The sequence below is a fragment of the Monodon monoceros genome, unplaced genomic scaffold (assembly GCF_005190385.1).
Source record: "Monodon monoceros isolate NGI ecotype Baffin Bay Population unplaced genomic scaffold, NGI_Narwhal_1 Super_Scaffold_18, whole genome shotgun sequence".
In the NCBI taxonomy this organism is placed as follows: Eukaryota; Metazoa; Chordata; class Mammalia; order Artiodactyla; family Monodontidae; genus Monodon; species Monodon monoceros.
Genome location: NW_021703774.1, coordinates 146,678,833 through 146,703,848, shown reverse-complemented (window position 1 = coordinate 146,703,848; position 25,016 = coordinate 146,678,833). Strand labels below are relative to the sequence as shown.

Sequence of the window (25,016 nt, the reverse complement as noted above, 5' to 3'; positions counted from 1 at the left end):
TTTTCTGTCTTGTTTTTAATACATTAAAATATTTCCAAATATAAATAATAGAGTCAAAAACATAATTACCCATAAAAGTATATTATTCTTTTTAGAAGTAATATGGAGAAAATATTGTGGTTTCAAAAAGTTGATTTAGACTAGGTTGGCTATTGGTCATTATACTAACTAGTTTGGGGACTGATCTTTTTCACGATCTTATTGACCTGTTTGGGGACATAGTGATCATTTTAGTTTTTAAAAAAAAGTGGTTTGAGGCTAAATAGTAAATCTCAATCCCAGTCTGGGAGATCCCCAAATATCCCAGAAGTAACTCAGCTCCTTTCCCCCCACCTTGCTTCCCAGGTCAAGGTGATGCCTGAGGGCGCTAGGGCACTTAATCGCATGAAATCCCTTGTTATTGAGGGCACGAGCCCCTGATTGTTCAGGGCTTTCCTTCCATTGCTGGCAGCCAAGCAGAGCCCTGCCCTCCTTGAGGTCCTGCATCAGCACTTCATTCCCTTGGTTTAAGGCCCATAGATTGCAGTGGGAACATTAAGGATCCCAGGAAAGGTGACACATTAAGCTCCATCCTTTCCCAAGAGGAGATATCAATGGGGAGAGGGAGAGAGATCGCTAAGTGGTTAAAGGCTTCAGAAGTCACTGACAGGTTTGCCAAGTGCCAGCCTTAAACCAAGCTGTGCTTGGCCGTGGCTCTGTGGAATTGCTGTTCCTGCTAAAGGATGCCACGGTGAGCAACAGACTCTTGTCTCCTACTTCTAGAAATGGTGATTTAGACAAGGTGCAAACAGCAAAGAAAATGGGCATGAACATGGGACAAGTGACGTTGCCCCTTAGCAAGGATGCTGGAGCTGGGTCAATGGGCAGAGAAGTAACTGGTTGTGCATATGCTTTCCCTAAACACGTCACGTCCCTCTCTGTACAGAGCTGGACGGCCAACACAGTCAGAGACCAGACCTGTCTAACTGCTTGGGAGAGCCTTTTCAGCTCCACGTTAACCCATTCCATTCTTCATTTATTAAAGGCTTCAGTTGGAATGAGCCAGGCCCAAAGATTTACCTTTGGAGAAGAGAGATGAAATCCTGGTAAGACTTCCTAGGTGTACGTGAATCTGCTTATCGAGGCTGAGCTGTCTCTCTCCACTTGTGGTTGGTATTTCCAGAAATGACTGAATTCTTTTCTTCCCATTTAGAAGTTTTACCGTTTGTCTGTGGTCTCATGTTGAGATTTAAAACCCAGATGTTTCTGCTGCTTCTCATCTCTCTAGGTCACTTTTCTGTTGCAAAGCCATTTTTTCTCATCAGGTGGTACAAATCTCCATACAGTGTCCTACCTTGCTCAGTAGAGTGTCTGTGCGATAATAATGCCAGTGCCTTGCATATCTATAGCGTTTTGTGGTTCTCAAAGCATTTTTGCATATATTATCTCATTATGTAATGTTGTTCTGGGCTGTTGCTTTTCCCCTCAGTGTTCTGTATTTTACTTGCCATTTTCACCAACTTGAATACCTTTCTTTCTTCTACCAGTTTTGAGGATATTATTCAGGGTTTACTCTTTTCCCCCTTTCATATTATTTTCCCCAGGGGCGCTAAGTGGCAAAGGAAAAAGCACGTATAAATGATACTGTTTTCCGATGGCAAAGTAAAGATAACCTGAATGCTCTTTACAAATCATCCCTGAGAATTATATTCCATTTCCTTGGGTTCACACTATCAGCAGAAGTACTAAAAACAATTTAACTTAACGATTGCGCTTACTCTCTTTTTTTTTAAATTGGTGAAACATCTAGAATGAGAGGAAACTGTGCAAGTTAGATCCATGTAGTAGTTTTGTGGTTTTGGTTTTTCTGTTTGCTTGCTTTTGTTTTGTCTTGCTTAGAGTTTTTATATTGATATTATTCATCCCACAATAGAGGAATAGTAACTTCCTTAGTACCTTCTGTTTTCTTGGAGTTCTATGGTTGTACACTTTTATCACTTGTGAAAGCAAAGGTGCTTTAGGTTAAAGCCTAAAAGATGGTTCTCAAACTGTGTTTAAAATGTTTTCTGTAGAGCATTTTAGAGACTCCTTTAAGGTTCACTAAGGCAGACCAAGATGCCTACGTAACTACTTAGAGTAATGCAAACCATAGGATATCAGGGTTGAAAGAGATCAAGCAGGTTGCTGTGAGCTTATTAACTTTTGCATTCCTTCTGTGCCATCCTCGGATGACTAATGAGCCTCACTCAGCCCATTCCATCCTAAGGCAGAGGAAAAGTATCCCTTTTGTTGAGCCCAAATCTATCTCCATGTAGCTTCTGTATAATTAAACAAACACTGAGTGCCTATCATGCAGCGGATACTGTTCTAGGCGCTGGGGATACAGAAGTGAACAGTCAGACAAAATCATGCTCTTTTGGATAGCTCCTCAGCTGTACCTCCTGAGGTCATAGAAGACAAGCCAAATAATTCTTCTGCATGGAGCCGCACAGATAATTGAAGACTGCACTCCTGTTCCTCTGAGTCTTCACTACAAGCTAATACTACCAGTTCATCCAGTATCATACAGGTTTAAGTCCTTTGGCTATACAGACCAGTTGTTTTGTGATGCATTCTAGTTTTTCTTAATATTGAATTGATTTTTAGTATATTGATTTTTTTTAAGTTTTTTGTTATCAAGGTAATACACAGTTGGAGATATTTTGGAAAATACTGATAAGTATAAATAGAAAATCATCTATAGTCCCATTACCCACTGTTAAAATGTTGGTATATTTCCTTCTAGCGTTTTCTAACTTGTACTGATAATTTTGTATCCTGTTTTTTTTACCTAACATTGACATTTTTACATTCATTATATTTGTAATATTCCAGATGACTTTTAAAGATGAAGTCATAAGAGTGGTAAAGATACCATAAGTGACCTTTACTGCATTCCTTGTCATTAAGTCTCCAGCCTCCTAAGCCACTACATTTTGAGTAATACTAGTCCTACATGGAAGGAGGGTGCTGGACTGCATTATCTCCTATGGATTCTTCTAACTTGGATTATTCTTGATATGCTGCTCTTCCCCCCGCTGGCCCCACCCTGTTCATTCTTTTGTGTTTCCTCAATGTCGTGCTCTGCCCATTTGTTTGAAGTATAGGGTGGACGGTAGCTTCTCATTACAACAGGATATCCAAGTGCCATTTTCAAGGCTATCTTCCTGCTAGGTTCAGTCTTGAGGAGTCTGTTGGAACCAGTGCTTCTGGTGGGACTAGATGATGGCCAGCCCAGAGCTCATTTCTTCCTTTGATTGCAGGCCTGCAGCTGAACCAGAAGGCGCTCACCACTTTCCCAGACGTGGTGCTCGTCCGGGTGCCCACACCCTCAGTGCAGTCGGACAGTGACATCACCGTCCTGCGACACCTGGAGAAGTTGGGCTGCCGCTTAGTCAACCGCCCACAGAGCATTCTAAACTGCATCAACAAATTCTGGACATTCCAGGAGCTGGCTGGACATGGGGTCCCCATGCCGGACACCTTCTCCTATGGTGAGTGTCCTTAAAATAGGATTGAGACTTGTCTTTCCAAATAGCCTGCATCCCTATGTTCTCTCTCCCCAGAAGGCCTCTGGCATCTCTTGTTGGTTTTCAAGGCGAATCTGTTCATCTTAGATGATTCAACATCTTGAGTCTTTATCATAGTCATTTCCTCTGTCTGAAATGTCTTTGCTTCTTTCTCTCTGGAATTCATTCATTAAATATGTAGCTGGTACACACTGTGTGCCAACTACCAAAATAGGCTCTAGGCTCTAGCAACAAGTAAGAGAGTCCTACCCTCAGGGCATTCCCAGTTCATCAGAGGCAGTTTCAGTGCAGTGCCAGGATAAGAGTTAGCGCAAGGTGGTATGGGAATACACAGGAGAGCTCCTAATTTAGTTTAGTAGGTGATGAGGAAAGAAGGCTTCCCAAAAGAGAGAACATCTAAACTAGCTGAAGTTATCCAGCTAAAGCAAGGGGGGCGGGGAGCAGTCTAAGAAGAAAGCAGAATATAGAAAGACCTAGAGGCAAGAGAGAGCATGACCGATTGGTGGTATTTTGAGTAGTTTGTGGAACGTCAAGGAGATAGGGTTGAGATATAAGGCTAGAAAGATAAGAAGTCACCATATACAGTACATGAAAGAGATCAGGGGTAATCCTGAGACTAACAGGAAGTTATTGGAGGGCTTTAAGCAGGGAAATGGCCTGATCAGATTTCAGAATGTCACTTTGGCTACACTGTGGAGAAGGAATTGGACCAGGGGCAAAGTAGAGACAGGATATGTACTGGTAGGCTTTATAAGCAATGCAAATGAGCAATGATAGTCTAAACTAAGGTGGCCATAGTGAGAATGAAGATAAGTGAACAGATTCAGGACTTAGGAAGGAGACAGAAATATTAGGACATGATGATTGAGTGGCTAGGAGGAGCATGGAGAGGAATCAAGAGTGACTCTGGTTTCTGGTTTGGGCAGCCAGATGTGAAAGCGAACACTCACTGAGACTAGAACCATGGGAGAGGAGAAACAGATTGGTGGGTAGGGCAAGGCATTGTCGGAAGAGGTTATTATAGTTTGGGACACATTCTGTTTGAGGTGTCTGTAGTATATAAAAGTAAAACTATTCAGTAGGCAGCAGATAAATGGATCTGGAGCTCCTGAGAGAGGTGTAGACTAAGGAAGTGGATTTGGAAACTTCCATTATGTTAAGTGAAGTCACAAGAATGGATGAGATTACTCAGGGAGAAAATGTAGAATGAAGAGAGGCCTGAGCTGTACACCTAAAATGGTTAAAATGGTAAATTTTATGTTATGTATATTTTACCACAATAAAATAACAACATTTAATAAAAGAGGGTTCGAGAGGGAATCCTTTAGGGAATAGGAAAAGGAAGAAGGACCTATGCAAGAGGCCAAGTAAGAGCACCTGGAGAGTTGAGAACAGAAAGAAGAGAGATGACAGAAGCCAATGGAAAGAACATCCCAAGAAGGATGGTGTAATTAAAAGGGGTGTTTAATTCTGAGAGGATGCGTAACATACTCATGGAGATGTGTGTTGGATTTAGCAACAGGGAGTTCAATGAATACAGCTTCAGTTCAGCCATAGGGAGAAAAGCCAACTTGTCAAGGATGAGGAAGTGAATGGGAAGTGAGGAAATTGAAACCCTTTGAGTAGCTTGATTGTAAGGATACAAGGTTGTAGTTAAGTGATGATGCAGGGTGAAGGGATGGGTTTTATTTGTTTAAGATGGGAGATTACTGAGCATGTTTAAAATGCTGCTGGAATTCTGAACTGAGAGGTTGAAGATACAGCAGAGAGGGGACACTTAATGGTGCAAGATCCCTGAGGAGGTGAGAGGGAAAGGGGTCCGAGGCACAGGTGCGGGGATGGCCTCAGATAAGCAGGACCCCTCTTGCACTGTATTATAAGGGAAGAACAAAAGGATGGCTAGAAAGGAGTTATATTTACCAGTGGGTGTCAGGAAGCTGGGAGTTCTCTTCTTATAAAATGTCCTCATTGTAAAGATGCCCCTGATTATCTACACTGCCTTTTCATGCTGCTTTATTTTTTTTTTAATCATTAGCACTTTTGTGACAGGTCTTATTAGTATCCCAGAGTATTTTGCTTTGCAAAAAATTGATGAACTGGGCTTCCCTGGTGACGCAGTGGTTGAGAGTCCGCCTGCCGATGCAGGGGATGCGGGTTTGTGCCCCGGTCCGGGAAGATCCCACATGCCGCAGAGCGGCTGGGCCCGTGCGCCATGGCCGCTGAGCCTGCGCGTCTGGAGCCTGTGCTCCGCAATGGGAGAGGCCACAACAGTGAGAGGCCCGCGTACTGCAAAAAAAAAAAAAAAAAAAAATTGATGAACTACAGTATCACCTGTGGTAGGTAGAATAATGGTCCCCCAAAGATTAATATTCATATTTTTTAAATGAAGCCTTAAAGGAGCGTAGTGGAGCCAATTCGGGCTTTCAAGTCATGCCTTACCTTTGGGTGAGAAATATCCCAGGCTTGGCTTCTTTGGGTATTGGTTTTCTACTGCAGTACAACAATCTACTGAAAACTTAGCAGCTTAAACAACACCCATTTATCATCTCACAGTTTCTGGAGGTCTGAAGTCCAAGAGCCACAGCATAGCTGGACTCTTTGCTTAGGTCTCGCCAGGCTGAAATCAAGGGGCAGCTGGGCTGGGACCACATCTGGGGTCTGGGGTCTTCCAGGTTTACTGTTGGCATTCAGTTCCTTGTAGTTGTAGGACTGAGGTTCCCACTTACTTGCTGGCTGTTAACTGAGGGCCATTCTCAGCTCTTAGAGGCTGCCTGTTGGCCCTGTCACATGGACTTCTCTCCAGCGTGGCAGTTTGCTCCCTCAAGGCCAGCAGGAGAGTTTCTCTGATGCTTCACCTTCTTTTCCAGGGCTCTCCGGATTAGGTCAGGTCCACCAAGAATCATCTCCCTTTTGATTAACTCAGAGTCAACTGATTATTAGCCTAATTGCAGGAATGCTATCCCAGCATAGTCACTTGTCCCCCCTACACTCAGGAGAGGGGGTTATACAGAGCACGTACACCAGCGGGTAGGAATCTTGGGGGCCTTCTTAGAATTCTGCCTACCACAGCCAAGGTAAGGGAAAAATCCCTGCCCTGCCTGCGGGGTTGTCATGACGATTGCGTGAACTAGAGCATGTGAAGCCTCTGCCATGTGGAAGCACGTGATAATGCTGCTTTCCTGATCTCTCTGCTCCCACATTTTGTATGGCACTTGCACATTGCATGTCTGTCCGATGGAATGGGTCCACATTGCCTTAATCAGAGAGATGTGAGGCCTCCAAAGAATTCCCACAGAGTCCTGGACCATCAGCCTCACCTTCACTGACTTTTGCTTTTCTTGACAGGTGGGCATGAAGACTTTTCAAAAATGATCGATGAAGCCGAGCCGCTGGGCTACCCAGTCGTGGTGAAGAGCACGCGCGGACACCGGGGTCAGTGCCCCTCTTCCCGGGCTTCTGTTTGGGTCTCCTCTCTGCTCGGAGGAGACGGAGCTCCCCCTTGCGGAGCTTGTGGTGTAGTCTTTACTTCTGCCCCCTCCTCGCTGTCCGCACTGTCCTTGCTTTGTCCAGACCCTTCCCAGCCCTTCCCTGGACTCTGGCAGCAGACTCCTGACTTGATTCTGACTGGTTTCCCTAACTTCACTGCCAGTGCATCCTCTATTCATTGGGGGGAGCAATTTCTCTGAAACAAAGATCTCTTCTTGTCACTCCCTTGCTGAAAAACCCTCCCAAGAACTGGTGTTGCCTATTAGATACTGTTTATATTCCTCACCGTGGCACTGAAGGCCCTGGACGAACAGCATCCATCTTCCTTTGCAGCTTTCTCTAGCCACGTGAACCCTCCGTAATCCATTCCAGACTAGACCATGTATTCTGCTGTCTTTAAACCTCTGCTCTCTTGCCTTTGCTGGGAACGCCATCTTCCTCTGCCCTCTAGTGAACTTCTGCTCGGGCTTTAAGGCCAGCTCCACGTCATTTCTTCTCTGTCCACATCCCTGGTCTCCTTCCCTCTCTTCCAGACAAAATTAATTGCCCTTCCCTTTGTGTTTCCGAAGCACTTCATCCATGCCGCTAGCATAGTACTACGGCTTATGACAGTTATAGATTTATGTGCCTTTTCCCCTTTTTGACTGTGAGCTGCTCAGGGGGTGGGAACCAGGTCCTGCCCATCTCTGTCTCCAAGACCTACTACAGTGCTCAAGACATAGTGGTTGAAGAGGACGTGTGCAGCAGAAAGCCATCCCCCTCCCTTGTGGTATGAGAGTGAGTACCTCCTGATGATAGCCAGATGGCATCCTTAACTGCTCAGGGCATCTGGAATGAGAGGAGGTACCCTAATGGACATGGAATGAGCAGTTCCATGAACTTGACACACTCACTGCTCTCGATCTCCATTGTAGAGAGTAGAGAAGTAGCACTTCAGGGCGATGGCTTCTGTGGCAGGTGAATGCCTGTCTGAGCCAAACGGAGGGAGGGGCCCACTCTGCCCTGAGTCAGGGAAGGCTTCGGTGGAAGAAAAGGAGACTTAAGTTGGAATGTGGAGTTTGAACTGGGTGAGCAACATACAGAAACAGGCGTGGGCAAAGCAACCTGGGAAAAGAAAGGGGTCCTGCTAAGAAGTGAGAGAAATGAGTTTGAGTGGCAAGATGGGGCTCCGAGTACAATTCACATGTACTACAGTGCAAAAATGCAATGTCTCAACTAGTTTTTTATTGTGGTAAAGTATACATAAAATAAAATTCAGCTAATCTTTATTGAGTGCCCACAGAGTGCCAAGGAGATACAGAAAGGAACAGAACAAAAATTCCTGCCCTCCAGGAGCTCACGTTGTAGAAGGGAAAGACAGACAATAAACAAATTAAATAGAAGATATAGTATTCTTAGATGTTTTTAAAATTGAGATATAATTCACAAAACAAAAAATGTACCATTTTAAATTATATAATTCAGAGGATTTTAGTATCTTCACTCTTCTGTACAACCATTACACTATCTCATTCCATAACATTTCCATCACCCCAAAAAGAAACCCTGTACTTGTTAAAGGTCAGTCCCAATGGCCTCTCCCCTAGTCCCTGGCAACCCCTAATCTGTTTTCTGTTTCTATGGCTTTGCCTCTTTTGGACATTTCATATCGATAGAACCATACAATATGTGGCCTTTTGTGTGGGTTTCTCTGACTTAGCATAATGTTTGCAAGGATCATCATGTTGTAGCATGGATCAGTTTTTTATCCCTTTTTATGATTCAGTAATATTCTATTGTATGGATATGCCACATTTTGTTTATCCGTTCATCTGTTGATGGACATTTGGGTTGCTTTACTTTGTGGCTATTATAAATAATGCTGCTATGAACATTCATGTACAAGTTTTTGTGTGAACATATGTCTTCATTTCTCTTGGGTGTACACCTAAGAGTAGAATTGCAGGGTCGTAGGGTAACTCTGTGTTTAACTTTAGGGGAGCTGCCAAACTGTTTTCCACAACAGTTATGCCATTTTACATTCCCACCAGCAATGTATGAAGTTCCAATTTCTTCACACACTAAACAAAACTTTTATATTGGGTGTATTAATTTGCCTCGACAAATTATGCAAACAGTCACCATACCTCCACCATAAAAACAAGCCCCAAGCCACAATGCATGTTTTCCAAGCATTAGTAATGTGTGGGCCCACTTTATATATTTGTTTTTAAAGTCTTTTTTAAACTTGAAGTATAATTGACATGCAAACATTATATTAGCTTCAGGTGTACAGCACAGTGATTCGATATTTGGCTATATTGCAAAATGATCACAATAGGTCTAGTTAACATCTGTCACCATACATAGTTACATAATTTTTTTCTCTTATTATGAAAACTTTTAAGATTTACTTTCTTAGCAACTTTTAAATGTGTAATTTGTTTTTATTATAGCCATCCTACTGGGTGTAAGGTGGTATATTATTATGGTTTTGATTTGTAGTTCCCTAATGACTAACGTTGAACATCTTTTCATATTATTGGCCATTTGTATATCTTCTTTGAAGGAATGACTATTCAAATCCTTTGCCCATTTTCCAGTTGGCTTATTGGTCTTTTATTGACTTTTTTACAGCTCTTTATATACTGTGGCTACTACTGTCTTATCAGATACGTAATTTGAGCATGATATTTTCCCACTCTGTAGGTCGTGTTTTCACTTTTTTGATAGTATTCTTTGATACACAAAAGTTTTAATGAAGTTCAGTTTATCTATTTTTTCCTTTGGTTACTTGTAGATGTCATTTTGTGCTTGCCTAATCCAGGGTCACACAGATTTACACCTATCTCTCCTCCTAAGAGTTTTACAGTTTTAGCCGTTACATTTGGGCCTTTGAGCCATTTTGAATTAATTTTTGTATATGGTGTGATGAAGGTCCAACTTCATTCTTTTGCCTGTGGATATCCAGTTTTCCCAGTATTATTTGTTGAAGAGACTGTTGGTTCCCCACTGAATGCTCTTGGAACTCTTGCCAAAAATCAAAAATTGACCATGTGTATGAGAGTTTATTCTGGGCTCTCAATTCTATTCCATTCATCTATATGTCTGTCCTTATGCCAGGCCACACTATCTTGTTACTGTAACTTGGTAGAAAGTTTTAAAATTGGGAAATACAAGTCCTCCAACTTTGTCCTTCTTTCTCAAGATTGCATTGGCTATTTGGGGTCCCTTGCATTTACATATGAATTTTAGGATCATCATATCGATTTCTGCAAAACAGGAAGTCGGAATTTTGGTGGGGATTGCACTGAGTTTGTAGATCAATTTGAGGAGTATTGCCATCTTAACAATATTAATCTTCCAATTTCTGAACATGGAATGTCTTTCCATTTATTTCAATCTTTAAGTTCTTTCAAAGATTTTGTAGTTTTCAGTGTATAAGTCTTGAGCTTCTTTGGTTAAATGTATTCCTAAGTTTTTTTTATTCCTTTTGATACTATTGTAAATGGAATTGTGATCTTAATTTTATTTTCAGATTGGTCGTTGCTAGTGTAGCACACACATCTTAGGGAAAATGGATAGGGAGTAAACAAAGTCACAGCATTTGTTAGGCTCTAGTATATGGAAATAAATCTAAAGAAGGCAGTGGACTCATGCAGGCTATGCCTTTGAGAAAGTTACTAATCTTGTGGACCTTTATTTTCCTCTTCTGTAAAACAAAAATAACTATCCTTGTCCTAATGGCTTCATAGAGCTAGTATGAAGTGTAAGAGAAATAATTTTTTAAAAATATAAAGTGTTTGGCCCACAGTAGATGATTAACTAATCTTAGTGCCCTTCCCCCTGCCCAGTTTTTTTCCTCCTTGCTTTAAAACTGTAGCTCCTTTATTAACTGCAGACTAAGCCCCATATTAGAACCTCTGTGCCAGGAACCAAGGAACAAAGTCCATATTTTTAGCCCCCATCTCTGCTGAAAATCCTACCTATGTCCAGAGAATCCCCAGTGCCTATCATTGAATCCCAGCCATCTGCTGCCAGATGCCAGATCTCCTGGTGCCAGATGTCCAATGTTTGAGACATGTTTTGGAGGTTACTTTTTGGTCTTATATGCCACTAGGGGCTGATACCCATCCCTCTTTTTATTAAGACTTCAGAAATGTCCCACTCTTTTTAAGGTGGTGACACATATCTTAGGAAAACCATCTCTTTTTTCCATGTTTGCTAACAAGAAGGATCAGGGTATGGTATGTCAGGTTTACAGAGCAAACCTGTCAGAGCCCCCTGCTCATATCTGTTAGCTAATATGCAATGGAAAAGCAGATGCCAAATAATTGCAAAAGCATAAGTGATTCAAGCAGAAAATACAGAATTTGGAGTCAAGAAGGAATGCTTTTCCCAGAGATCAATAGAAGTATGGATCATTCCTTTCAGAATTAAATGGGTATAGCCAAATAATAAGTTTCTTATGTTTAAAAGGAGGAAGCACGTCTGGCAGTGGCTCCCTCTTTGAACTCCCATAGTGTTTTGCACAGACCTCTCCTGATGCTATATCAGGCTGTGTCATTATCTTTTGTGAATCTCTCTCCATCTTGACTGGGAATTCCTCTAAAGTATGTTCAATTAGTTATGTTCTGTAAGCATTGATTGACACTTGCTTTGTGCATCGAGCCTAGTGTGAGGTGTGAGGATTTAGAAAAAATAGTGAGTGAGACATGGACTCTACCAAATCAGCATCCTGGGGTGACAGGCGGTGCTGACTGTTTCTGGAACCGAATTGACTAGATCCCTAGGAATTTATTTTGGCCTCTTCTGGGCGTTTCTGGAATACATTTTTATTTCATTTTGAAAAAAGAGTTGTGAAAGGAGAAGGACCTGAGTAAAACCCAGAAAAAAATGAGGTTCGACGGCCATTTGATAAGACGCAAGAGTCGATTCAGAGAAATTGAAGGGGCCACAGTGAGGCGAGTTGGGAAAGAATGGATGACTCTGGACCTGGAGGTGGGATGGCAAGGACTGCGCTCAGAGGCTTCTCTAACTACTTCTCTTGCTCTTTGCCTTTCTTCTTAAAGGGAAAGCTGTTTTTCTCGCAAGAGATAAACACCACCTCTCAGACATCTGCCATGTGATCCGCCACGATGTGCCCTACCTGTTCCAGAAGTACGTGAAGGAGTCCCACGGAAAGGATATCCGGGTGGTGGTAGTAGGTGGCCAGGTGATAGGCTCTATGCTTCGCTGCTCCACAGACGGACGGATGCAGAGCAACTGCTCTCTCGGTGAGGCACGAAAGCTCAGTCGGACTATTGGTCAGGGGAGGCCACCAGGGTTTTCCATTAGGATGTTTGCACCCAGCCAGTGAATGTGTCTCGATCCCTCCTATCTGGTCAGACCGTCTGCAAGGCGCCAGGATCACAGAGAGGAATTAGAAACAAGACCTTTCCCTTAGCAGCAAGCAGTCCAGGAGGGTGACAGGTGGGTGTAAGTGCCATGACGGAGGTCAGGCCAGGGATGTCAGGACACTGAGATTTGAACCCTGTCCCGTAGGTGTTAGGACTTGGCAGCCAGCTTTAAACAAGGGAGTGACATGAGGATTGGTGTTTGAGAAAAACTGACATCTGGGAAGAGGATGGATTGAAGGCATGAGAGGGAGGCAGGGAGTTGAGTTTGGGAGCTGTGGCAATAGCTCAGGCAAGAAGTAAGGAGAGTCTCAACTAAGGCAATGGGAAACTCCCTGGCAATCCAGTGGTTAAGACTCCGCGCTTTCACTGCTGAGGGCTCGGGTTCGACTCCTGGTCCAGGAACTCCAGCAAGCCATGTGGTGCAGCCAAAAATAATAATTAAAAAAAAAAAAAAGAAACTGAAAAATAAAGCTATGGCTGGAGACATAGCATATTCTGCTTTTCCATTGTAATTGAAGATTGTGTTTCTTGTTTCTTTTGAAAATTGTGTTTTTCTTATATGTTTGACGTTATTAGAAAGCTGCAGTTTATGTCTGGGTCAAATGCATAACCTCATCCCATTAACCTGTTGATAAAGCTTGTTTTCAGTTTTGGTGCATGGAGATGGTCCCGGGGGAATGGGAGTGTTCATCTTCATCACAGAAGTCTATTGTCAGCCTCATGAGTGGAATTTGTATGTTGGTAATGTGAAAAGGTACCCAGTTGTTATTTCCTAGATCGCCAGATGAGTATATACCAAGTCTGGTGACTAATGAAGAGGCTGAAACACCAATCTGGTCCTTCTTCCTGAGAGTGATTGAGCAGCCTCCCCAAGTGGACTCCAGGGTAGAGGCTGACAGCGTAGCGATTAATGAGAGTCCTTGCCCTTGGGCAGCTTATGGTCCAGTAAAGGAGAAGACGCGTAAACAGATCATCGTAAGGTACTGTGACTAAAGCGCTGTGATAGAAGCAAATGCTAGCCTCAGGTTGACACAGTGCTAAGTACCTAATATATTATCTCATTTAATTTTCATGGCAATCCCATGTCTTACCACAGTATCGAACCTTATGTATTATCAGTTTGTCCTTTTCAGTCAGCTCACAAAATCCATTCTTTGGGGACTTCCCTGGTGGTCCAGTGGTTAGGACTCTGCACTTCCACTGCCGGGGCCCTAGGTTCGATCCCTGGCCAGGGAACTAAGATCCCATAAGCCATACGGCCAAAAGAAAAAACAAACAAAAAAATCCATTCTTTAACTAGAAACTATTGTAATTTATCCATATTCCTTTTTTTGATGAGCTGTTTTAAAGCTGTTCAGTAGCCTTTTCCTCACACCATGTAATAGATGGTGGAGGGGCAGAGTTAAGGTAAAGCCATTAGTTCCTGAGAATACAAGTGTTAAGTCTTTGCAAAGAGACTAAAGGAAGACAATTAAATCTGAGGTCTTAGCTTTTTAACAGGTAAGGGCAATCAGACTCTCTCTGACCTCGGTATGAGATTTTTGTCTCACAGGCCTCTCTCTTCTTAGAAAATAATAATTTTGTTTCTTCTAATTTCTAAAAGGAATTCATTCTCAATGTAGAAAATACAGCAAAGTCAAATGCAAAACGATATTTATCATTAATCCCGCCGTCTAGAGACAACCAATGTTAACATTTTGGTGTCGTTTCTGATGATGTTCTTTTGCATAATTACGGTCATACTGTACAGCCTTTAATCCTTTTAAGTATTTTCCCATGTGGTCACGAACTCTATCATTTTTAGTAATGATTGTGAACTATGCTGCTTTCCTCTACTGTGAGCTAATTAGATTATAATTTTTCATTTACTCGTCCACAAATATCGAGTGCCTACTATGTACCAGTATTTTGACTTTCCAGTATTTTAAATGACTGCCATCAGCATCTTTGTGCATAAGCTTTTTTCCCCAATATATAAGATTATTTCCTTCGTGGTGGGATGACTGGGTCAGAGGATATAAACATTTTTTAAACTCTAGGAAAAAAACAATCATATTACTTTCTCAAAGGGTGTCCTGATTTCCATCCAGACCTTTTGTTGGTAATAAAAATGCCCATCCTGCTGCCCTTCCCCGACATCCCTCACCTCTCTTCCTTGAAGGGTCATTTGATTCATTAGTCCAGTCGGTGCCTGGTGTTGTTGCCAAAATTCGGCCTCCGTACACTGGGGCCAGATTAAATCTCAGAGACAGGGTTTTGGTGAAGTATCATGGAAAGGAACAGCTTTATTGCTTTGCCAGGCAAAGGGGGCCACAGTGGGCTAATGCCCACAGGACTGTGTGTCCTGCCCTGGAGGGGGTAGTGAGGAGTATTACAGTGTTCACGGAGCAGGGCGTGGTCAGCTCGTGGGCATTCTTCTGATTGGCTGGTGGTGAGGTAATGGGCTCTCAGCGTCATCAACCTTCTGGTTCCAACCGGTCTGGGGTCTCCGTGCTTGTGGGTAGCATACATTTAACTTCTTCCACCTGCTGGGGGTTTCAGTATCTGCAAAACAGCTCACAGGACGTGGCTCAGAATATTATCTGCAGTCCTTGAGGAAGAACTAAATGTCCTTGACTTTGCTTAATGGCTAAAGTATTATTATCTTATCTTGCTTGACTGTTTTCCTTTCTTTCCGCATTTTGTCACTTCTCTGATTAAATTTATTCTTTGACTAAAGTTTTTCTACGACAAAGGGCAGGCAGAGGATATGGGTAGGGGTCTCTTCTGGGAAGGCCTTATACGGTCCTGCTCGGTTACAGTGTCACCATTACATCACTGCACTTTCCCCACAGGTGGCGTGGGCGTCATGTGCCCACTGACAGAACAAGGCAAGCAGCTGGCTATCCAGGTGTCCAACATCCTGGGCATGGACTTCTGTGGCATCGATCTCCTCATCATGGACGATGGCTCCTTTATGGTGTGCGAAGCAAACGCCAACGTGGGTTTCCTAGCCTTCGACCAGGCCTGCAACTTAGATGTGGGCGGGATCATTGCAGACTACACCATGTCTTTGCTGCCCAACAGGCAGACCGGGAAGATGGCTGTCCTCCCAGGACTATCTAGTCCCAGGGAGAAGAAAGAGCCAGACAGCTGTGCTTCAGCTCAGGGAGTCACAGAGAGCGTCTACGCCATCAACAGCGGGTCTACCTCTAGCGAGAGCGAGCCTGAACTGGGAGAGATCCGGGGGTCCTCAGCAAGCACAGCGGGGGCCCCGGCCCCCATGCTGCCCGACCCTGGCTACAACATTAACACCAGGATTGCTTCAGAATTAAAACTTAAGTGAATTCCTGCTTTTTGGCAGCATTGAAACCAAATCCTACTGCTTCCCTAGTAGTTTTGAGTGAATAAAATCTGGACTACTGTGATTTCATTTGCACAGAAACTAGAAATCCCATCTGGGCACTCAGCATTCTTTCTAACGATGATTGAAGCAAATGGCCTAGCTTTGTGGTTTTTATAAACACTAATATAAAAACCCTCACCGAGAACAACATCCTGACTGATGGATTTGAGACCGATGTCTGCTGCAAGCAATTGGATGTTACGGCTGACTCTGTGCTGTGCTTCTGGCTTTTATCAGTGGAGCCCATTAACTCAACGGCTCCTGGAAATACTGTACAAAAGAGCAACCACCGGACAGAGGCACGTGCAGAAGAGGTGGAATGTGACTGCAGTTGTGTGCTCTTCATTAAGTGTGTGTGTGTGTGTGTGTGTGAGAGAGAGAGAGAGAGAGAGAGAGAGAGAGAGAGAGAGAGAGATATGCTCGGAGTATACACAGTCCCAGTGCTATTAGAGAATCAGTCTCTGCTCCCCATCAATCACCATCTTGACCATATTTCTCTGACACTCAGGATATGGTGTTTTAAAGGGAGCTTCCTCCTTAGCATCTTCAATGAAGCACTTTGTAGAAAGTGAAATTGAGCGTCCTTTGACTTCACTCGTTGGCAAACATCCTGCTCTGTAACTGGGGCTTTCTACAGATTGCTTTGCCACTCCAAATATATAGATCCTGCTTCAACTAGCGCCAGCCCCAGCAGCCTCTTGCACCTTTGCTGCCTTTGGCCTCAGCTGGAAATGCACTTCAATGACCTAGTGGCCACACACTTAAGCATCCTTAAGCATGCACTAGAACACCACGGACTTCTTTTCAATAGACTGTTCACTTGACATTAGAAGTGAGTGGGTTTTTAATCCTAGAAAGCTACTGGAAGATAATCATTTCCCCCTCTCTTCTACTGAAACTTTACATAATTAGCTATAGGAGATTTTCTTGTATGAGTCGGTGTTGTGAGCCTGTTGGGTAGCTAGAGCCATTGGAAACACTCCAATCCCCTTGACATACTAGTCTTACCCAGGTTCCAGAGACCTGTCCTTACCCACTTTTCCACACTGGGGAGACTCAGGTATCAGGAATAACTCATTGCACATTTGGTGGGGGGATGGGGGTGGGGGGAGTGGACAATGTAGACATGACACCAAGTGCTTTTCACTTTAACTCTTCCAGCAGTAGATGATGACGCTGCCCTTGGGAGAAGTCACGGACATGGAGCGTTTCATTTCTGCTTCTGTGAAGTATGACAAAAATGAGCAAAGCTACCTTTCTAACCAAATACACTAGAACATATGCACTCAAGAGTCAACATGGGGCTTCCCTGGTGGCGCAGTGGTTGAGAGTCCACCTGCCGATGCAGGGGACGCGGGTTCGTGCCCCGGTCCGGGAAGATCCCACGTGCCGTGGAGCGGCTGGGCCCGTGAGCCATGGCCGCTGAGCCTGCGCGTCCGGAGCCTGTGCTCCGCAACGGGAGAGGCTACAGCAGCGAGAGGCCCGCGTACCGCAAAAAAAAAAAAAAAAGTCACCATGATTGTACTTATTTCCCTGGGAGACCTTACTCTTGAGCTGTGATGTTGCATGTACCAAGAGCACTAAACTTCCTCTTTGGAGTTACCTTTGAAGCCATGCAAGAAAAGAGGCCTCATAACCTTATAGTCAGACCTCGTTTTTTTACACCACCCTTCCCCAGAGTTCATCCCGAGCTCCATCACCCATTTTATTGATCAGACTGATCTTCTAATGCTCTTTGGCTGTTAAAAAATATCATTCCTCAAAAGAATAAATCTACCCTTAAAAGACAAAGACTTATCAATGTTAAGGATGCTTACAAGTGGACAGTTTCCAAGGAAGGTTCTAGAAATGTTATGCGTAAGGTCAGCTTCCCTGGACTAAAAATACATCTTCCCAACGTGACCAGTTTGAAGGCAACAGCACCCATTCGGGTGTACGAATTCCTGTACTTATTCTGCCGTAAATGTAAAATGTGTATAAAGTCACAAACTATTCCATTTTTTCCACAACACATTTAAATAGAAATTGGCTTTGAAAATACTGTGGCTAAAATCAGATCTCACCAAGTAACTGAAACTGAAAAGCATTTGGCACCATGCGATGGAGATGTTGCACTACACAGTAGTAGTTTAAATACAGTCAACATAGGGTGCATGCCACTGAACTGTAATTCCAGTCGTGTGTCTGTACAGTTGAAAAACGATAATCCTTCACCTTTATATAGGTTAAGACATGTACCTTACCTTTACCACTCAGGGTGGGTTTAGAAGGATGGTCCTAGGTCTGTTCTCGTTGGATTTGGCCAGATGCTTTCTACGTAAACCTCTGAACCAAGTGATGACTTTCTGGAAGCTGCATTCACTCCTTCCCACAGTTTAGTGTAAGCCCAGTCTCTCCACTTTACCAAATAGATGGTAGTGAGCCCCATCCTGAGCACAGCAGCTAGAGGGTGCTTCCAGACTTGTCAAAGGGGGCCTGTTTTCCAGCCGCCAGTGACATCTGTCGTCATTGGCATCATTGCTTGGAACCCTGTCTAGAGAGCTGGGGCACAGCTGGATCATAGCCTCCCTCCGGGATTTCCCATACTGGCTGTGGGCCCTGTGAGCCTCAGCCAGGTGGCTGGGCCACACTCGTCACAGCTGCCCACAGGGCCTGCTGGAAGGAACATGGGGCACAGAGCCAGATGCCGGTTCTGGTTCTCCCCTAAAATAGCTGATTAACCTTAAACAATCAAGTTGACTCTGTGCCTCGATTTTTCCATTCTCCTGCTCGGGGAGATGCCTATTCTATTTAGCTCTTGGGGCGGGTGTTTTGAGGTTGGAGTTAATTAATGAAACTGTACATTGCGTGGGAGGTGGTAGAAGGACGCCTCCCACATCTGGTTTTTAGCAGTTTCCTATCACCCCTCCTCTGGGGGAGTTAAAGAGGCCAGAAATTCTTGGCATTAGCACACTAAACAGTGGTAGAGGGCCTGAAAAAGGATGCAGCTTCTCAGAGGGTTATGACCTGAAAGACGTAAGGCTCTTAGTGTATTCAGCCTTCTGGATGGATTGTATCTAACCTGAAACTCTTGACTCTCGTGTATCAACTGACAGTCTTCCTCATGTAACATAAATTGCAGTGTCTGTATACAGTCTTCCCATTGTCTGATAGTAGCATCTTGAAACTGGTCAGAACTTGAATGCCAATAGCTCAGTCACTCAGAATATATATAACTTTGCACTTGGGAAAAATGTCTTCATGCTGTTTGTCTGATTGCTGAGGGGTATGGGGTTCCCCCGGAAGGTGGATTTGGGGCTTGAGGATCTGATCAACAATATAAGTGGATCTTAAGCCATTAGTGTCACAATTGCAGACTCAATTCTCCCAGCTCAGAGGGGATTCCATGAACGTTGGGGATGGGCGAGGAGGAAGGAGAGGAGAGGAAGGTCTGGGATAGTTTTGTGACATTTCAGGGGAAGAAATAAGTTGGGATCATCTGGAATTCTAGTGGGAAGGAGGAAGAAATGGCTCTTCCGTGGGTTGTTTGAATGAAAGAATTGTAAATATATATTGCTTATAGAGATAGGGGTCTTTAAAACTATTCTGTGTAAAGAAAATGAGTTGCATGGATTCTCATCCACCTCAGCGGAAGTAAGAGAGACATACCTCATCCCCCTTTTTTAAAATAATTAATTAATTTATTTATTTATTTATTTAAACCTCAAAGACAATTTATTTATTTTTGGCTGTGTCGGGTCTTCGTTTCTGTGCGAGGGCTTTCTCTAGTTGTGGCAAGCGGGGGCCACTCTTCATCGCAGTGTGCGGGCCTCTCACGATCGCGGCCTCTCTTGTTGCGGAGCACAGGCTTCAGACGCGCAGGCTCAGCAGTTGTGGCTCACGGGCCTAGTTGCTCCACGGCATGTGGGATCTTCCCAGACCAGGGCTCGAACCCGTGTCCCCTGCATTAGCAGGCAGATTCTCAACCACTGTGCCACCAGGGAAGCCCCTCCCTTTTTTTTTCATCTTTTTTCATGAAGTTTTTTTTTTTTTAATTGGAGTATAGCTGCTTTACACTGCTATGTCAGTTTCTGCTGTACAGCAAAGTGAATCAGCCATATGTATACATGTATCCCCTCTGTTTTGGATTTCCTTCCCATTTAGGTCACCACAGAGCACTGAGTAGAGTTCCCGGTGCTATGCAATAGGTTCTCATTAGTTATCTGTTTTATACATAGTGGTGTATATATGTCAATCCCAATCTCCCAATTCATCTCACCCTCCCCTTCCCACTTTGTTCTCTACCTCTGTGTCTCTATTTCTGCTTTGCGAATAAGATTATCTGTACCATTTTTCTAGATTCCGCATATATGCGTTCATATATTTGTTTTTCTCTTTCTGACTTACTTCCCTCTGTATGACAGTCTCTAGGTCCATCCATGTCTTTGCAAATGATGCAATTTCATTTCTTTTTATGGCTGAGTAATATTCCATTGTATATATGTACCACATCTTCTTTATCCATTCCTCTGTTGATGGACATTTAGGTTGCTTCCATGTCCTGGCTATTGTAAATAGTGCTGCAGTGAACAATGGGGTGCATGTGTCTTTTTGAATTATGGTTCGCTCAGGATATATGCCCAGTAGTGGGATTGCTGGGTCGTATGGTAGTTCTGTTTTTAGTTTTTCAAGGAACCTCCATACTGTTCTCCATGGTGGCTGTATCAACTTACATTCCCACCAACAGTGTAAGAGGGTTCCCTTTTCTCTGCACCTTCTCCAGCGTTTGTTGTTGTAGATTTTTTGATGATGGCCATTCTGGCCAGTGTGAGGTGATACCTCATTGTAGTTTCATTTGCATTTCTCTAATAATTAGTGATGTTGAGCATCTTTTCATGTGTTTGTTGGCCATCTGTATGACAAACTATACAAACAGCTCATGCAGCTCAATATCAGAAAAACAAACAACCCAATTGAAAAATGGGCAGAAGACCTAAACAGACATTTCTCCAAAGAAGACATACCTCATCCCTTCTTTAAGTCCTGATGAAGGCTGATCTTGAGAACCAGCTCTGAATGTAAATTAGAGGAAGGTTGAAGCAGCTAGCTGTGGGGGAGGGGGGGTGGTTCCACGATCACTCAAGTAACAGCTGACCCTCCCAGAAGTTAATGACCAGAATACCATGTGCAGGCGGTCACAGAGCCATGTCGGAGGGTGGGTCCAAAGTCAGTGAAACAGCCTAATAATTTCCTGTGCACCTGGAGGTGAGGCTTCTATCTGCTGTCAGTCTATGCTGATTTTTTGGGAAGAGCCCTGACAGCAGCCTTCTTGTCACTGTCCCTGGAGTTAGCGTTCCTAGATCTGCCGCTGTAGCCTAATAGAAAACCTGCTGCTGTTTATGACTGCTTCTGAGACTCCTCAGATCAGATCATGGCTTAAACTGTTGTCACCTGGAAGACCACCATCTCAGGCATATGTTGTCTTAATCCTTTCTTAAAACCGTATTATGCTTCCATTCCAAATCTGTGGTTAGACTGCAGCCTTCCCTTCTAAAACTCACACAGCTGAGTATGAAAACCTCGTCCCTTCTAGCCTTTCCATTTCCTTCTCCAGGTGCATTTCCCCTGCTGACCAGTGGCACTGCTCTGGGCCCCGTGCTGGCAACGCAACACTGTTGGGTAGTCTTGCTCTGGCATTGCATATTCACTAGGGCTCTGAGGCAACCCTAAGAAGGTCACCCGTCAAGCCAGATTTGAGAGCACAGGAATAGCAACACTTTGGAATCAGTTCAGTCCCTGTTTTATGGATGGGACTCTGAATCCCAGAGGCCAAGGTCACTTAGCTAGTCAGCAGCAAGGCTGGGACCCAGGCAGTCTGGTTCGCAACTGGTGTGGCATACTGCCAGAGGTGGCTCTGTTCTTCCATGGCGTCCAGCACTGCTGCCATCCTGGACCCACCCTGTGCCCATCCCCCTTCTGCTGAGCCTCTGCTCTGGATCAACATGGTGCCTGCTGTGAAGGATTCAGCGCTTGGATGGCTTTTAGGTAAGAGCCCCAAAGGCGTAGATAAGATTTTCTGGTGTGTGCTGGCTCATGGCCTGTGCCTCCTGTAGACCAGCCAAGACCACATAGCCTCACATTACGCCATCAGTGATGGGATGTGAGAGAAGGCCCCTGCCAAGCTGACTGAAGGCTTCCTTGGCCCCAGTTTGGTTCATGTTCCCTCACTGCAGAATGTCTTGGATTTGCGGAGGCCTTCGTGGGCCTCCATGGAGGCCAAGGGCTTGAAGGTCCCAAACGTCTCCCGTCAGGCACACCTGAGGGGGAATCCTGATTGATACACATGTTAGCTACAATCAGCCACAATGTCAAAGGCTTCCTCCCTCTCGCGGTTCCACAGTGCATCCCCCTTGCAGCCGGCCACTAGGGGCACTCTTCCCTGTTGTAGCCCATGGGTCAGCTGAGGACCCCCTGCCCCTTGAGATCCAGAGAAGTCTGATAACTGGGCCTTTGGATCTCTGTGGTTTCTAAGGGGCTTATATCTCGGCAGTCACTGCTGACTCCAGACTTCTGCTACCTCATTTTAAGCAACAATCATGTCTCATCCCTTCACCGCATCAGCTGAGACAGGCTCGGTTCCTGTCCCCGCTTCCACACACACCAAAATTCAAATAAGTCAGTGTGGGAGTGTGTGCCTGTGTGTGTTCCAGTGATGTGGGAGGAAACGGGAGACATGGCAGCAACGCAGACGTGGCAGCAATGCAGGCATTGCAGCAATGCAGACGTGGTACCCCCATTCATAAAATGTTCTTCTGTACTCTACAGAGGAATCCACTCACCTTCCATTCCATGTGGTACCTGACTCCCTTCTCAGGACAAACTAAATCCACGTATGTTCTCATGGACGGCAGCATAGCCATTCCTTTTCCTAATATGATTCCTGCCAACACCTCTACCTTCAAGATTTCACCTTCTACCACGGATGGCTTATTAAAGGCATTTTCCTAAGCAAAGACCACTCCCTCCTCAAGAAGAACTCAAGTGCCATCCCTTAGGGTGATATATTTTTCATTCCCACTACCCTAGCCAGGCATGGCAACCACCATAATCACCACTAGCTGTTGGGGTCATCATGCTTTATGGAAGGCAACACGGATTGATGAAAATGGTGCTAGTTTGGGTTAGCCCCGGTTCAAATCCTGACTTGATAACTTATGTGACCTCAGGAAAGTCACTTAATCTTGCTTAACCTTTGCATCATCACCTATAAATGTGATAAATAAACACAATCTTGAATGTGAAGCTCTTAACCACAAGTCTGGCTTTCAGCAGGTTCCTTTCCTCTTGCTTTCTCCACTGTCAGCAGTCCCAAACAGCTCCCGCCTGTGATCATGGCTCAGTGCCAAGGGATAAAAGCTGGCAGACAGCAGCTTTACAGCTGGAAAAAGAGTTGCGGGGGAGGGAGGGGATAGGACTGGTGGCTTAAGCATGCTGCGGTTTAGGCTTAATGACTGAAAGGTCCCATCCTTCCCTGAGATTCTGTGATGCTCTAGTGTAAGATATAGGGGGTGTATCTGGCTTAGAAAAGTCCTGGAGGAAAGGCTGCCTCAGACACCTGGGAGGCTGGAGAGTGGAGGAGCAGCGTGACCTTGTATGATTTAGCACCTGGTTTCTCTGGCTCTTCCTGTATGAGGTTTGCTGGCTTTGCATCAAATGGAAGGAGGAGGTGCCAGGGATTTGAATTAAATCTGTCAAACAGAGGGTGAGGGGAGTGCAGAAGGCCGGGGGGCGGGGGCGCGGAGCTGTGCAGGGAACTCTGATAGCCCAACAGCACCATCTGGACTTGGCAGGGATGACAGCCCTGAGAGCAGATGGAACTAGCCAATAAAACAGCTGAAATTTTGCTGTCCTGGGCCTGTCCCGAGTCGGACCCCCAGAATCTTCTATTTAGAAGGAACACTGCTCTACTATAAGTGGAGAGCTGGGGTTCTTAGTCTAGAACTAATAAAGGTCTTCATGAAGGCAAGACCAGGCAGGTGGCTGGTTTGTTTAGTCCCACCTGGAGGTCCCCCGAGTACCAGTGTTGTGGTGGAGCCGGCTTGGACCAGCGGATTGGTCCAGTTTCAGGAATTTTGTGGGCTGGTTGTTAGATGCAGCCACAATTAAAAATTAAATTATAGGGCTTCCCTGGTGGCACAGTGGTTGAGAGTCCACCTGCCGATGCAGGGGACACGGGTTCATGCCCTGGTCCGGGAAGATCCCACATGCCGCGGAGCGGCTGGGCCCGTGAGCCATGGCTGCTGAGTCTGCGCCTCTGGAGCCTGTGCTCCGCAACGGGAGAGGCCACAACAGTGAGAGCCCCGCGTACCGCAAAAAATAAATAAATAAATAAATAAATAAAATTATATAAACCTAAAATTAAAGTATATTAAAAATATAGGTAATAAATATTCAAAACTTATCACTTCCTAATTATTTTTATTACCTTTTACTATTATCTGTGCTCCTGAGGTTATTGACATCTGTTGTATTTGTACAGTGGAAATGCCATATAATTGTGCGCAACTGAGCATCTGTTCCCAACTGCATTGTTCAGTGACATCACATTGGTAGTTTGAAGTCAGCCATGGAGGGAATATTTACCCCACAGAGATGGGCAAACACTATATACCAAGTATCTCCCCTGGAGAGCTACCTGTTAAACATTTACCAGCACACCAGTGCCACTGGGTAACCAAGAAAGAAACTGGTACACCGATGCATTAAAACATCTCAATTCCAGGGAGGTAGCATGTGTGATGGATTTCTCAGAAGCCAGTGTCCTATTATAATGTGCAGAACTGACTTGAAGAAAAACGCTTGAAAACACTGCTTCTCTGCCTGTTCTGTCTTCCTCTGTTTTCACACATGAGAAGTCTTTTTGGTTTGCTCCTAAACTTAGTGATCTTTGAGGCTGTGTCTCACCTGTGGGCTGTACTTCAGCTAAGTTCCCCCCAGGAAAGTGAATTGTAGTTTTTCCTGCCTAATTGGCAAACTGAAAACGTGCTATGAAGAATATATCTTAACTAGGCACCCAAAGAGCCCATTTCCAAGTGGTTTGAACAGCAATAAGAATGTTAACTTCTCCCACAGAGAAGAAATCATTTCTAAATGATTGTTTTGCTGGTTTTGCTTTTTATTAAAATTATTACCATGGAACAGAATGCTTTGTTTGCCTTTGTCCCCCAAACTCTGTCCCTT

General features: G+C 44.4%; 1 protein-coding gene and 1 non-coding gene across 2 annotated transcripts in view; both read left to right on the top strand.

The window, feature by feature from the left end:
• Window positions 1–15,945, top strand: part of RIMKLA (ribosomal modification protein rimK like family member A) — a 28,022-nt gene extending 12,077 nt beyond the window's left edge. Inside the window, exons 2-5 of the mRNA XM_029230659.1 lie at window positions 3,282–3,512; window positions 6,894–6,980; window positions 12,086–12,289; window positions 15,247–15,945. Of these exons, the coding sequence (XP_029086492.1) occupies window positions 3,282–3,512; window positions 6,894–6,980; window positions 12,086–12,289; window positions 15,247–15,737 (1,013 nt within the window). The 3' untranslated portion in view covers window positions 15,738–15,945. The remainder of the gene's footprint in view (window positions 1–3,281; window positions 3,513–6,893; window positions 6,981–12,085; window positions 12,290–15,246) is intronic.
• Window positions 13,576–13,648, top strand: TRNAG-UCC. The gene has a single exon. It is a non-coding gene; the product is annotated as a tRNA-Gly (tRNA).
• Window positions 15,946–25,016: the final 9,071 nt, after the last annotated feature.